General features: G+C 43.4%; 1 protein-coding gene across 1 annotated transcript; it reads right to left on the minus strand.

The window, feature by feature from the left end:
- Positions 1 to 325: 325 nt before the first annotated feature.
- On the minus strand, positions 326 to 11,732 carry pkdccb (protein kinase domain containing, cytoplasmic b). Its single transcript, XM_070979242.1, has 7 exons — positions 10,825 to 11,732; positions 9,936 to 10,067; positions 7,132 to 7,403; positions 6,704 to 6,783; positions 6,290 to 6,397; positions 1,661 to 1,837; positions 326 to 1,322 (listed from the first exon to the last, which is right to left on the minus strand). Exons 1-7 carry the CDS (start codon positions 11,443 to 11,445, stop codon positions 1,216 to 1,218), a joined length of 1,497 nt encoding a protein of 498 aa, XP_070835343.1. The 5' UTR covers positions 11,446 to 11,732; the 3' UTR covers positions 326 to 1,215.

Raw genomic sequence — 11,732 nt, forward strand, 5'->3', positions numbered from 1 at the left:
CATTTGAATGCATTCCTGTGGTATTGTGCAAACTTGCGGAGCTCCGTAGGTTTGCAGTCTCACCTATTCAGATAGGCTACTGATTGTAGCTGTGGGGGCACACAAGCAGATAAAGGATTTAAAACACACACAAAACCAGGTCAGTATACACATGCAAGTTTCACCTCCCCCACTGACACACACACACACACACACACACACACACACACACACACACACACACACACACACACACACACACACACACACACTAATGAGAAATAGACTGCAAGTTATAATTAGACCTTATTCAATAAAACTGCAAATGACCACAAGAGCAAAAAGTAGAAACGAGACATTTATAGCATTACAAAATTGTAAAACTGTACAATTACAATAAGTGACGTATTAAAAAAAAGCACTGAAGTGAATAATTTTTCATTGAAAATAAAAGTTTCACCCACAAGGTGCACATAAGCTATAATGCACAATCATGTAAGAACAATTACATTTCATTCGGTCATATAAATATTTATAAACTAAGCACTATAAACTAAGTTTACAAAAGTATGTAAAAACAGGCTGCTCTGGAATGGTTTTAATCATCTTTCTCATTGTTGGTGTGTAAATGCTTACATGGCTGATGCCATCTCATACCACAGCGCCGCTAAACCGGAGAACCATGAAAAAACAGCCACAACCTCAGCGCATTAACATCAAAGTGTATTTGTATAAGAGCTTGTTTTCTTTTCTCGTCCTCAGGCTTCAAACGCTGAGCTGCAACGGCTGTTCTTCTTACCTCTTTGGCTTAAAAATCCTACAACGGGGACCCAGCCTCACAAGGGAAGCCAACACACATGGCAAGTAAAGACAAGGCAGAAAAAAGTAAAAAACACGCAGAGGGCACAAGGCTCTCCCCTCCTTAATTGTACCTGAAGGGAAATCCCTTTAAATAGTTGTTGGCAGAGGCAGTGAGCTGGCAGGCACATCAAACAGTCACTGAGCAGAAGCCCTATAAATACATCACATTCACTTGCCTCACTTCAAACGCCTCCTCCTCGGCCCGGCCTCTACTGTACGTTTCTCCTGCAAATCCACAGAACCGAGCTGCGTTCAACGTGTTCACGAGGAGGACGCAACATTTGGCTTTGCTTCACATCACCGACTGCGTGCGATGCTCTCATCCTGCTCCATAATGACTCGACCGTAACAGGACTGTTCTGTTTGTTGGTTGCGTCACGCTGTGGACGTGTCCGGAGCTTTGGTTTTCTTCACATACACCTCTGATGTCCCATCAGGCACCAGATGACTGAAGCTGCTCCTGAAAGAGGCCAGGAGGCGACCTGCACAGAAAAAGAGCTGCGTTAAACACATCTGCAGCATAAAAAACTTAACATGTTTTGACTTGATATCCTTAATAACTGTACACAGTTCAACATTCAGAAGCTTCACTAAAGATTAAAGGAGAAGCAGCTGTTTACTCAGCATCATGTGACAGACACGATTTACTGGGTAATTATACATGTTTATTATAGAGCTTTTTCAGTATTTGAGGCTGATCTCATTTATATAACAAGTTCAAATCTGAAAAAAAAAGTGAGCTGGAAAGAGCTTCTATAATTAAAGACTAAATTCAGGACAGATGAAAAGAAAGGAGGAATTCATGTGTGTCTTTACTAACCCGTCCACGTCCTCTGTCCTGTCAGAGTGAAGCTGCTGCACTGAGAATGGGAGTTGCAGATGTACGCTGCCTCTCTGGCGCTGTGGACCGACAGCATGCAGCTCTGCTGGCTGTAGGACGGCCAGCAGCGATACTCGGCGTTCCCAGAGGTCCCCATGCCTCGCATCACGGTGTAATCTAACCACAGAAGAGGAGATGCCACTTCAATACATGAGGCTACTGAAAGATTTTGAAGCGCTCTCTGAGGAGAAGATGAAACTTTAATGATCCCTGAGGGGGAAACGGATACTGTGCAGCAGCGAATGAAGAGAATACAGATAAGAACATGCAGATCAACAACCTGGAAAACAGGTTGAGGGTGAAAATACAGCAGCAACTATTAAGCTTGTACTGTCCCGGAGGGTGAAAGATATATTGACTTATATTCAGCCTTCATTGATTATAATGCCTAGTGGCCATTTGCTGGCAGTAGCAGCAACAGAAGGATAATGTTTGTTGTGAATCTGTTCACCAAAGAAAGGCAAAGAAAGGTCTTTAATCATGATACAAAATTACTAACAAGTAGTAATTTACATAGGCTTGTGTGTCCTGTGAAAACATACATATATTGCATATAGAAATGTAGTGAAATGTGTCTGAAAAGATAAATATTTTTCTCTTTCTGAGCATGTACATGTTGACAAAAAGTTAATAAATGAACCTTCAGATTTACTTTTCCATTTTTGCTGCCAGTTTCTATGACAAGTAGGACCGTACTGAACAATACTTTTAATTATGGATTAATCTGCCAGTTGTTTTCTTAAGCCCCATCTGCACAGTTCAAGTATTACCAGGGGACCTCGTGTGATTTAGAAATTACCTCCCCACATCTGTGCTTCATGCGGCACATTCGGATAAGCAAAGTGTGTATTCCAATGTACAGACATTATCCGCCAGACATGATGTCGAGGCTCTGCCTAACATCCGCTTCCTGAATGACAAGAGCGACAAACCTCCTGAACATGCACCCGAAATGCTGTCAAAGCTTTCATCTATAATTGCCAACAAAGAGTCCATAATTCTCGAGCAGGAAAGGAAAAAAGAGGGAGAGAAGGAAAAAAAAGAAGACCAAAGAAAAAGAAATCAACAAGATGCTGTTTTTGCACAGTACTAAAGTTATCACATGACCTCTGTGTCTGGCAAAATATGATTATTTCTGGTGGAACCTTTACTTTACAAATTACAGACATGGCGCTGGAGGAAGATCATCGATGACTTCCACAATTATCACAAATTACTAGAGGTCTGAGTCTACTAGTAGACTAATATTACCTGTCGAGTATTACCTGGATCCCACAATAGGGCTTGAATTGTTTAGTTGGTAAAATATAAGAATACTGATAAAAAAAAAAAACTAATAAGGAGCCAAGATGATGTCTTCAAATTGCCTGTTCTGTCTGATGAAAGATGGTTCATTTTACATTCACAAGCACAAAAGAAAATAAGCAAATCCTCACAGCTGAGAATCTGGAACCACCTGATTATTTACCGATAAATAAATCACCAAATTGTTCCAGCAAGGACACTTTTTTCTTTTTCGTTAGACATTTTGTTAAGAAGCAGAACGTTCTACATCTATTAGAGCCTCCATGAAAAGAAAATAACCTCCATTTGACTCCATTTTGAGCTTTTCCTTCAGAATCTGTTTCTCCACGCTGAAAAATCACTTCACCTCTCTCCTGCCCAACATTTGCGTTGCATTCATCATTATAACTCCTTCAGACGTCTTGTGGATCTGGCCTTAAATCATCTGCTACACATTAGCAGGAGCCATGAGAAAGCAGCATGCACACATGTGCCTGTGCATGCACACATGCACACACACACACACACACACACACACACACACACACACACACACACACACACACACACACACACACACACACACACACACACACACACACACACACACACACACACACACACCACAAGAGGACAAAAGCGTCGTCTGTGAGTCTGTACGGAGGAGGCACACTGTTACAAACTGTTAACCTTCTTAAATGGCAGGAGCCGGTGTGTGTGGGGGGGTATTGTTAAGAGGAAAAAGACACGAGGATCTGTCTTCTGGGCCCGAGAAAAGGGAACAAGGAGAAGGAGTGTTTCGAGGATCCTTCTCAGGGGAGAAAAAAAATGAGGCCTGCTGGGGAGTGAGGCCTCAGCTGCTGAGACAGAGACATACAGTATTAAAATAAACTCTATATGTTTAAGATGAAGCTCGGAAAACAAGCCTTCCTTTTATATGTAAAAAGAATATTAAATATTTATGACAGTGCTCAGGACCTAAATGAATTCACTCTTTTCCTTCTAGCACTTGACTAAATTCATACTTGCAGCAAGAGCCATTTTAAGAAACTACGTCGTTACCAGATTCTGGCCTCCACCTTCGTACATGATCTCAACGGTGGAAAAGTTATGTCCAAATTACCAATGAATCTCCATCTGACAGCAATTTCATTTTCACACGCACGCACGCATGCACGCTCACACACACACACACACACACACACACACACACACACACACACACACACACACACACACACACACACACACACACACACACACACACACACACACACACACACACACACACACACACACACACACACACACTATTATACTATTACACTGAATTCGTCTTTGAGCTGTGTTGCCATTTGGCTTCTTTTATCAGCTTAATTTTGTCTTTGGCTTCAATTGGAGTTCTTTCTCTTTTGAGGGGAGGAATGTTAATGAGTCTGTGTGTGTTTTAATACACAACTGCACAATCTTTGATTGTTTGTTTTTCTCCACCGGTTGTTTAATCATTTAAAAACTACACTTTGGGAAATACGGATTTGCTTTCTTTGTATGAGTTAGATGACAGATTCTCATGCCTGTGCAAAATGAAGCTAATGCCAGCAGCTAGTTAGGTTAGCTTAGCATAAGGACTGGAGACAGGGAAACTCTGTGGTTCTCTGTCTAGCGGTAAAAAACACTACCAGCACCACAAGCTCAGTAATTAACCCATTATCTCATTTGCTTAATTAAGTGTAAACAGCAATGCACCACTTTATGGTGGGTTATGTACTGATCTATTTTTTGCCATTGACCAGTAACTTCCTTCTAAAATGGCCTGTGGACAGAGACAGACTCGCTGCTTTCCCTGTTTCCAACAGCTTAAGCTAACTGGCTGCTAGCAAAACATACAAACTAACTCTCAGCAAAAAGAATAATGAAATGAAAAGTATTTTTTCCCAAAACTATGCTTTCAATGTGTAAAACTAAAGCAATCTAAACCACCCATCTGCTTCCTGTGTAAAAACAACAGTTTGGTTGGTTATGTGCTGGACTTTATTTTGACTAATGGCAGTAACTTCCTCAAGAAGTGCCGTCAACCACCAGAGGCTAATGCTAATGCTAATTAGTGAGCCTTAGGGGTGTTGGCACTTAGTTTTTTTTAACCTTTGGATAGTTGTTTCACTATTTACAGTGTGTATGATAAGTTAAGCCAAGTGGATGCTAGCTGTAGTTTAACTTAGCAGACATATATTGTATTTATCGTCTCATCTGGACAAGAAAGTGAATACATGTACTACCAATATGCTGAACTAACCAAGCTAAGCTATATTAAGATAACCTAGGTTAAAATAAACAAAATTAAAAATGCAAACAGGCCTCCTCCACTGAAAACCACCTCTTTTTCAACAAACCCCACAGTATGGCGAAATAACACACACACATTTTTTTAAGGTCTTATCACACACACAGCAGCAGCAGCAGCAGCAGCAGCAGCAGCAGCAGCAGCAGCAGGGTTGACTCATGGCACCTCCTTGTTAAGCTAAAACATTCCCTCCTGGTGTCAGCCTCAGCGCCCTGGCCTCTTTACCCTGAATCTGTGATTAAATTCACAAAGCGCTGCTATATAAACAGTCCAGCATCTGGGGGACGGAAAATCTCACCACAGGAACGCAGCCAGTCATTCTGTTATTAATATTTCATAGAGCTGAGAGGAACGGCGGGAGGGGTGATGGGGCAGCAGTGGAGTGAGTGGAGGCGAGTTCAAGGGAGGGAAAATGAAGGACTTTCACTGCTTATACTGGCAGAATACAAAAGAGGGGCAGAAAGTTTGCTAAGGAATTACTGAGTACAACTTTACTCTAAAGGCGAGAAAGTGTTCGCTAGATTTTTAGTATAAAGAGCGCAAAAGTCGGATGAGAAGTTTGCAAAAATCTCCATATGACTCAAAGGCAAACAGACCAAACAGGAGATTTCTTGTGTAAAGAATAACTCGATGTAATCCCAGCACTGTTTTTTTAAATGAACGCTGACTGTGCTCCCTGAGCCAGAGACATGCAGGATTAATCCCACTTTGTTGGTCTTGTCCTCTCATTCCAGCTGCCTAATAAACCTGTCAAAACAGCCTGAGTGGGAGAAACACCCCCTTTCATTTTTTTTGAGGATACAAAATGAAAACAGAGGTGTAGACTGAGTTTTCTCTAAAAGGGGGGGATAGAAAAAAAAGCCAAGCATTCTCTCCAAGAAAAGAGCCGACAAGAGGGCCCACTGTACTTCATAAAAAGCAGCCTTCATTCCACGAGCTCTTACCTCTGATTATTGATGGAGGCAGGTTGTCCAGGTGCAGGCCAGACTTATAGAGGAGGAGGATGTGTTCAAAGGCCTCCAGCGTTTGATTGATGTCAGCTTTCAGCTCCCCTGGACACACACAATGCATTAAATCTTGTAAAAGATCTAACCGACTCCAGGCATAAAATCATACTCATCCAACATGTGATGATTTGCTTTTTCCCCTCATTTTGTTGTGATACGTGTGATCTCAGCAGAGGACAAATTGCATTCATTACTATACATGCTTTACATGTCATGAAGCGTCTTGTCGAGCTCATTAAAAGAAGCACTTAGGGCGAGGCGTGTCATCACACGACTGCAATGATGGAAAGATTTGCTTTCTGATCTTCAACAGTTAGCATCGCATCATGTTAAGACGTCTCTCCTCCTCACCTGTGGAGTTCATGATGTGGTCTACCAGGTGTGTGAGCCCGGGTGGGGCCTGGTGAGGCAGCAGGTAGGTGAAAAAATACCTGAGGCAAAGACAACCGATTCAGACACACAGAAAGACAGACAAGCCCCATCGCATAGTTCCCACAGAACATGTCTTGTCTCACACTGGTGTTAAAGCAAACACAGTCCATAAAGCTGTCAAATATCTGAAGGCTTTTTAAGCAGAAAGCACTTCTTTTTTCCACTGAAACTACCAATTTATTCATCACACCTCCCTCCATCAAACCGCAAATTTCCTCCCGTACGTCTTCACTATCAACAACATTTTAGATGTCAGTTGAACCTATGTTTAAGTAATCATCCTTGTAGCTGCTAATCTATCTATCCATCACACGTCTATCATGTAGTAAAACTGTCGCTTTTCTTACCTATAGGCGTTGTAAATGTTCCTCTTCTCACTCAGGCCCTCACACACTCCCCGGGCCGAGCACGGCAGAGTGAAATTTCTGTGTGGAAACTGGAGGGTGCAGTCTGCGTCTGTCTGACAGGGGGTCTCCTCAGTGCTGGCGTCATCCAGGTCTGTGAGCTTCAACTCGCCGGACACGGTGACAAACTGCCGGGGCTGGAAGTCCAGCAGAGCCACGGAGCCCAGAGGAGACTGGGACAGGAAGTGGAGGAGCCTGACCAGATCCAGGCACACCTGGGAGGAGATCAGACATGCCACAGCCTGATCAGCTGGATTGATGACTTAAAGTGCACAGAATTGTGGTAACTTTCATAACCTTGTAACAAGAGCTGAAACAGAATTACGAGTTACAAAATAAAAAAAAAATACAAAATTAAATCAATGACAATTATGATTGATTAGCTGTTTCAGTTATTTATGGTACAAAGCGAAAATGCCAAATAAAACTGGTTCCAGCTCTCTGGTGTGAGGATTTGATCATTTTTTGTTATCTGTGTTTTGTACTAAACATTCAGGCCATACAATAATTACTAAATTAGAAATACCTCCTCACAGATATATGCCTCCGCTAACCAGACTCATGATTTATGCAGCTATGACTTTGAAGGAATTTGATGAAAGGTGTCTGTTTCAGTGAAATGGAAGTTATCACTATGTTGACATGTATGATTCCAGTGAATAATTCCCAGTGAGAAACATGCTGTCTTCACTTAGAGACTGTTTTTACAGAGGGGTGCAGAGGACCCAAAGAGAGCTTCATCACAATGAGGAAGAGCAATCAACTGAAGCTCAGTATCAGAACTTTGCACACACCTTCAACCCGACAGCACAGACGATCTGTACAATCAGCACAGCTTCAAGATGAACAACTCAGTATCTGACCAAATGTGAAACATAGTCACAGTCTCTCTTTTGAGTTATGGTGTTAAATAATGGTCAGAAAAGTGTTTTTGCTGAACATAATGATGTCACAGTGAAGTTGACCTTTGACCTTTTGGATACAAAATGGCACCACCTCATCATTTTACCCTGTGTGGTCACAAATCTGATCAGCTCAAGCTGATGAGTCCAAGTTGATGTTTGTGATAAACAGATGTCTTAAACCATGCAGAGATTGACTGATTAATCATTTCAGCTGTTAATAACTTGATTGATCCAATTTTTAAAAAAGGCTGATAAATGAAAACAGATGTTGACTGCAGCCCTACTTGTAGCTCCAAAATTTGGTTAAATTTTTGATTCAACAGAAAGTGGAGGGTCACATGGCTCCCTTTGACTTTTTGTCAAATAAAAACCTTTAAAAAAATGTTGAAATAACCAAAACTTATTGGCACTCAAGTTAAAAATTGACTTGTTTTTTTCCTGAAAAGGTCACACTTTGGACAATGTATTTAAATTTCATTATATAGCTAAAAACGGCAAAATATAAAAACCTGCAGCCTCGCAAAAACAGTGTTATTTGCTTTTAAGACGTTTCATCGACCACATTTGCAAGCCATTTCCTGAGACTGTTTTTATAGTACTCTTTAAATCCTATAATAAAAACAGAAAGAGAAAATAAGTAGGCTACTGGAGGAAAAATAAAGGCATTAGCCACGCACTGACAGACCATGAAATGATCCTGTCACACTACAAACATAGCTGCAGTGTTAGCTCATGCTCCGAGTCTCCTGGACGTCACTTGGAGGGATCGAAGTGCAGTAATAACAGGGCTGGGTGAAACCAAACACCGCTGGATTACTGTAGCCTGCGCAGATGCACTGTAGCTGAGAGGGGCCGAGCAGCTCGAGGGGGGTATTATGAACGGCTATTTGGGTGATGCGGCAAAATGAGGCCCATAGTTGAGATGATACTCGCAGACTGTTACTTTAGCTAATCCAAAAACAAAGCATGCATGCTCTGGCATATTTTTTTTCTCTTCCACTCGGCCTTTCTTTCTCTTTCAAACACATCCATGCATGAACTCAGACACAGACACACACAGACACACACAGACACACACACACACACACACACACACACACACACACACACACACACACACACACACACACACACACACACACACACAAAATTGTGTTTCCAGAACTTCTGGGGACATTACATAGATATACATTCATTTCCTGGAGACTTACCCAAACCAGAACCAGAACCACTACAAGCCTAAACCTAAACCTAACCTCAATATAACCTTAACCCAAATGTAAAAATGTAAAATCTAATGATTTACATTATGAGGACATGCATTTTGTCCCCATAACGAAGACCAGTCCCCACATTATGGCTGTGTAAATAGATCCGCAATGTGAGTAATACACACACTTGGATCCCTGCAGTGTTAATTCAGCCTCTGTTGACTCCCACTGTGAGCATACCTGTGATGGGGGTTGGCTAAAGCTCTGTGCATGCGCGTGTGTGTGTGTGTGTGTGTGTGTGTGTGTGTGTGTGTGTGTGTGTGTGTGTGTGTGTGTGTGTGTGTGAAGGATGAGATGACATTCCTAGCCTGCAGTGGATTAACTCCAGGACCCATCTCCATTCCAGCCACGGCCTGATCAGATACACTGAGGGACAGATGTCGGACCTCCAGGAGTTTCAAATGTCCGCCTCCCTCATCTTTCAACTCTCGTCTCTCCTCCCAAGAGCAGCAGGAGTGCTCACACACACATCGTGTCCAACATGAGTGACTTTCGGCCTCACAGTGTTGCACGACGGATGAATGGCGAAGCATGCCCATCGACAGCTGGACGAGGAAGCTAACATGCTTACCCTGAATCTGTCCTCCCAGGGACTCTGGAGCAGCTGGATCATCTGGAGAGGATTCCCCTGCTCGAGAATGACTGTGACTCTTCCCCCGTCTCCTCCTCTTCCTCCTGCATCTCCCGCACAGTGACCTTTGAGCTGTGGAGTGGAGAACAACTGTGGTTAGTCACAGTGGTTAAAAAAGGGTCATTAAGCTGCTGTTTGTTTTTACATTTCAACTCGGCAGAAAGGAGCTAAAGAATGGGTAAAAGTTCTGAGTGTATGGGGAAATTAAGAGGACATGATGTTCTGCCAAACGTGCTCTCAGCAGCTCAGACATGTGTCAGTAAAATCAAATTAGCCCACAGGAGGAACGTGCTGTGTGCATTTGAGTAATGAATCATTGAGCCGTTGGGGCACACACCGTCGTCCAACGACTGCCAGAGGTGAGAAAGAAACTCATCCGCTTGTTTCAAACTAGTCCTGAATTGGGTTGTAATGGTTTGAGTGAATAAGCTCAGGGGGTTTCAGATGAATCCAGGGATAGCAGAGAGGACAGAGCCACATTGTCTGCTCCTGCCAAACTGGACCCAGAGGTCAGAAGAGGGTCAGTGAATTTAATTTAATTACATGGGAAGGTCCTGCAGAGCCGATGAGGCCTTTCATCCAGCTCAGTGTGCGCGAGACAAAGGAAAATGTGAGCAGTGGTACATGGATTATGGAAAATCTTAATAACACTCCAGCAGCAGCACCAGTGTTCAAACGTGAGCCTCTAATGCCTCACTATCCTTAATTTTGAAATATAATACATTGCCTACAATGTTGCTGTGGCATTTGAGCATGAACCGGAACTCCATAAAGTTTTTAAAAAGTCATTAAATGTGTGCACACCAGGCAGAGAGAGGGAGCACTTTACCTTAATGACGTTTGGATGCTGCAGCCTCTGCAGCAGGACTATTTCTTTCTTCAGCTTGTAAGAAACGAGCTCGCGGCAGCCTTGCGGGTCTTTAAAATCCTTCACACACTTGCCCATGTCTATGCCCTGCTCGTTGACGAGCTTCAACGCCACGGGCTGACCTCCGGCTAGATTCACTTTGACAACCAGTTTGGTGTATCCAGACCCGAGCACCTCCACCGCCTGCATGTCCACCAGGGAATCACAATCCAGTTCATCCATATGCGCTTTCCTGGAGCCATGCGCGATCTCATTCCACAGACTGTAATCCAAAGACGGGTCTAGCGCTTTGTCATGTTGGGTAGAATGTCGACCCTCAACGAATTGTCCGTTTTTACCATCCTCATCAACTGTAGGTAAAAGCAGCGGAATAATTTCTTTGCGCCTCTCGTTCAGTTGGTAAATCAACGCCCCGCGGAGCGACGCGAACTCCCCCTCATCACCAGCGAGAGTTGCATTGGAAAAGTGATATACTCTAGCTCCAAACTGCTGCACGCTGCTAATCAAGAGTGACACCAGAATAGAAAGAACCACGAAAGCCAGGAGGGCAGCCGCGCGTAAAGAGTTGCCCATCCCGGCCATTTTCCTCGCGTGGCACGGCGAAGGCTGCTGAGGAAAGAGACGCACAGCCGCCGGCTCGGACAACCGCTCACTTCAAGTGAAAGGTCCGCTGACTTTTCTGCATGAGACGGGATCAGCTCCTTGTTTCCACCTCCCCGGGAACTCCCTCTAGAGGTGTGTCCTGTGCGCTCGTAACTTTACACCCGCTGAACAACTTAGCAGGAGGGCTCCGGGTCATGTTGTCACTCAATACGCGCGTCGAAGCGCTCTGCGCAGCTGATTTCACAACAGCAATCACAACGTCGCGT

Source organism: Chaetodon trifascialis, chromosome 14 (genome assembly GCF_039877785.1).
Source record: "Chaetodon trifascialis isolate fChaTrf1 chromosome 14, fChaTrf1.hap1, whole genome shotgun sequence".
NCBI lineage: Eukaryota > Metazoa > Chordata > Actinopteri > Chaetodontiformes > Chaetodontidae > Chaetodon > Chaetodon trifascialis.

Bases quoted from the DNA above. Each gene is read 5' to 3' on its own strand.
- pkdccb (XM_070979242.1), bottom strand. From the start codon at position 11,445: ATGGCCGGGATGGGCAACTCTTTACGCGCGGCTGCCCTCCTGGCTTTC. The intron at 10,068-10,824 runs GTAAAGTGCTCC...TCCACTCCACAG, and splicing joins AGCATCCAAACGTCATTAAG to CTCAAAGGTCACTGTGCGGG. The intron at 7,404-9,935 runs GTAAGCATGTTA...ATCTCCTCCCAG, and splicing joins CCTGGGAGGACAGATTCAGG to GTGTGCCTGGATCTGGTCAG.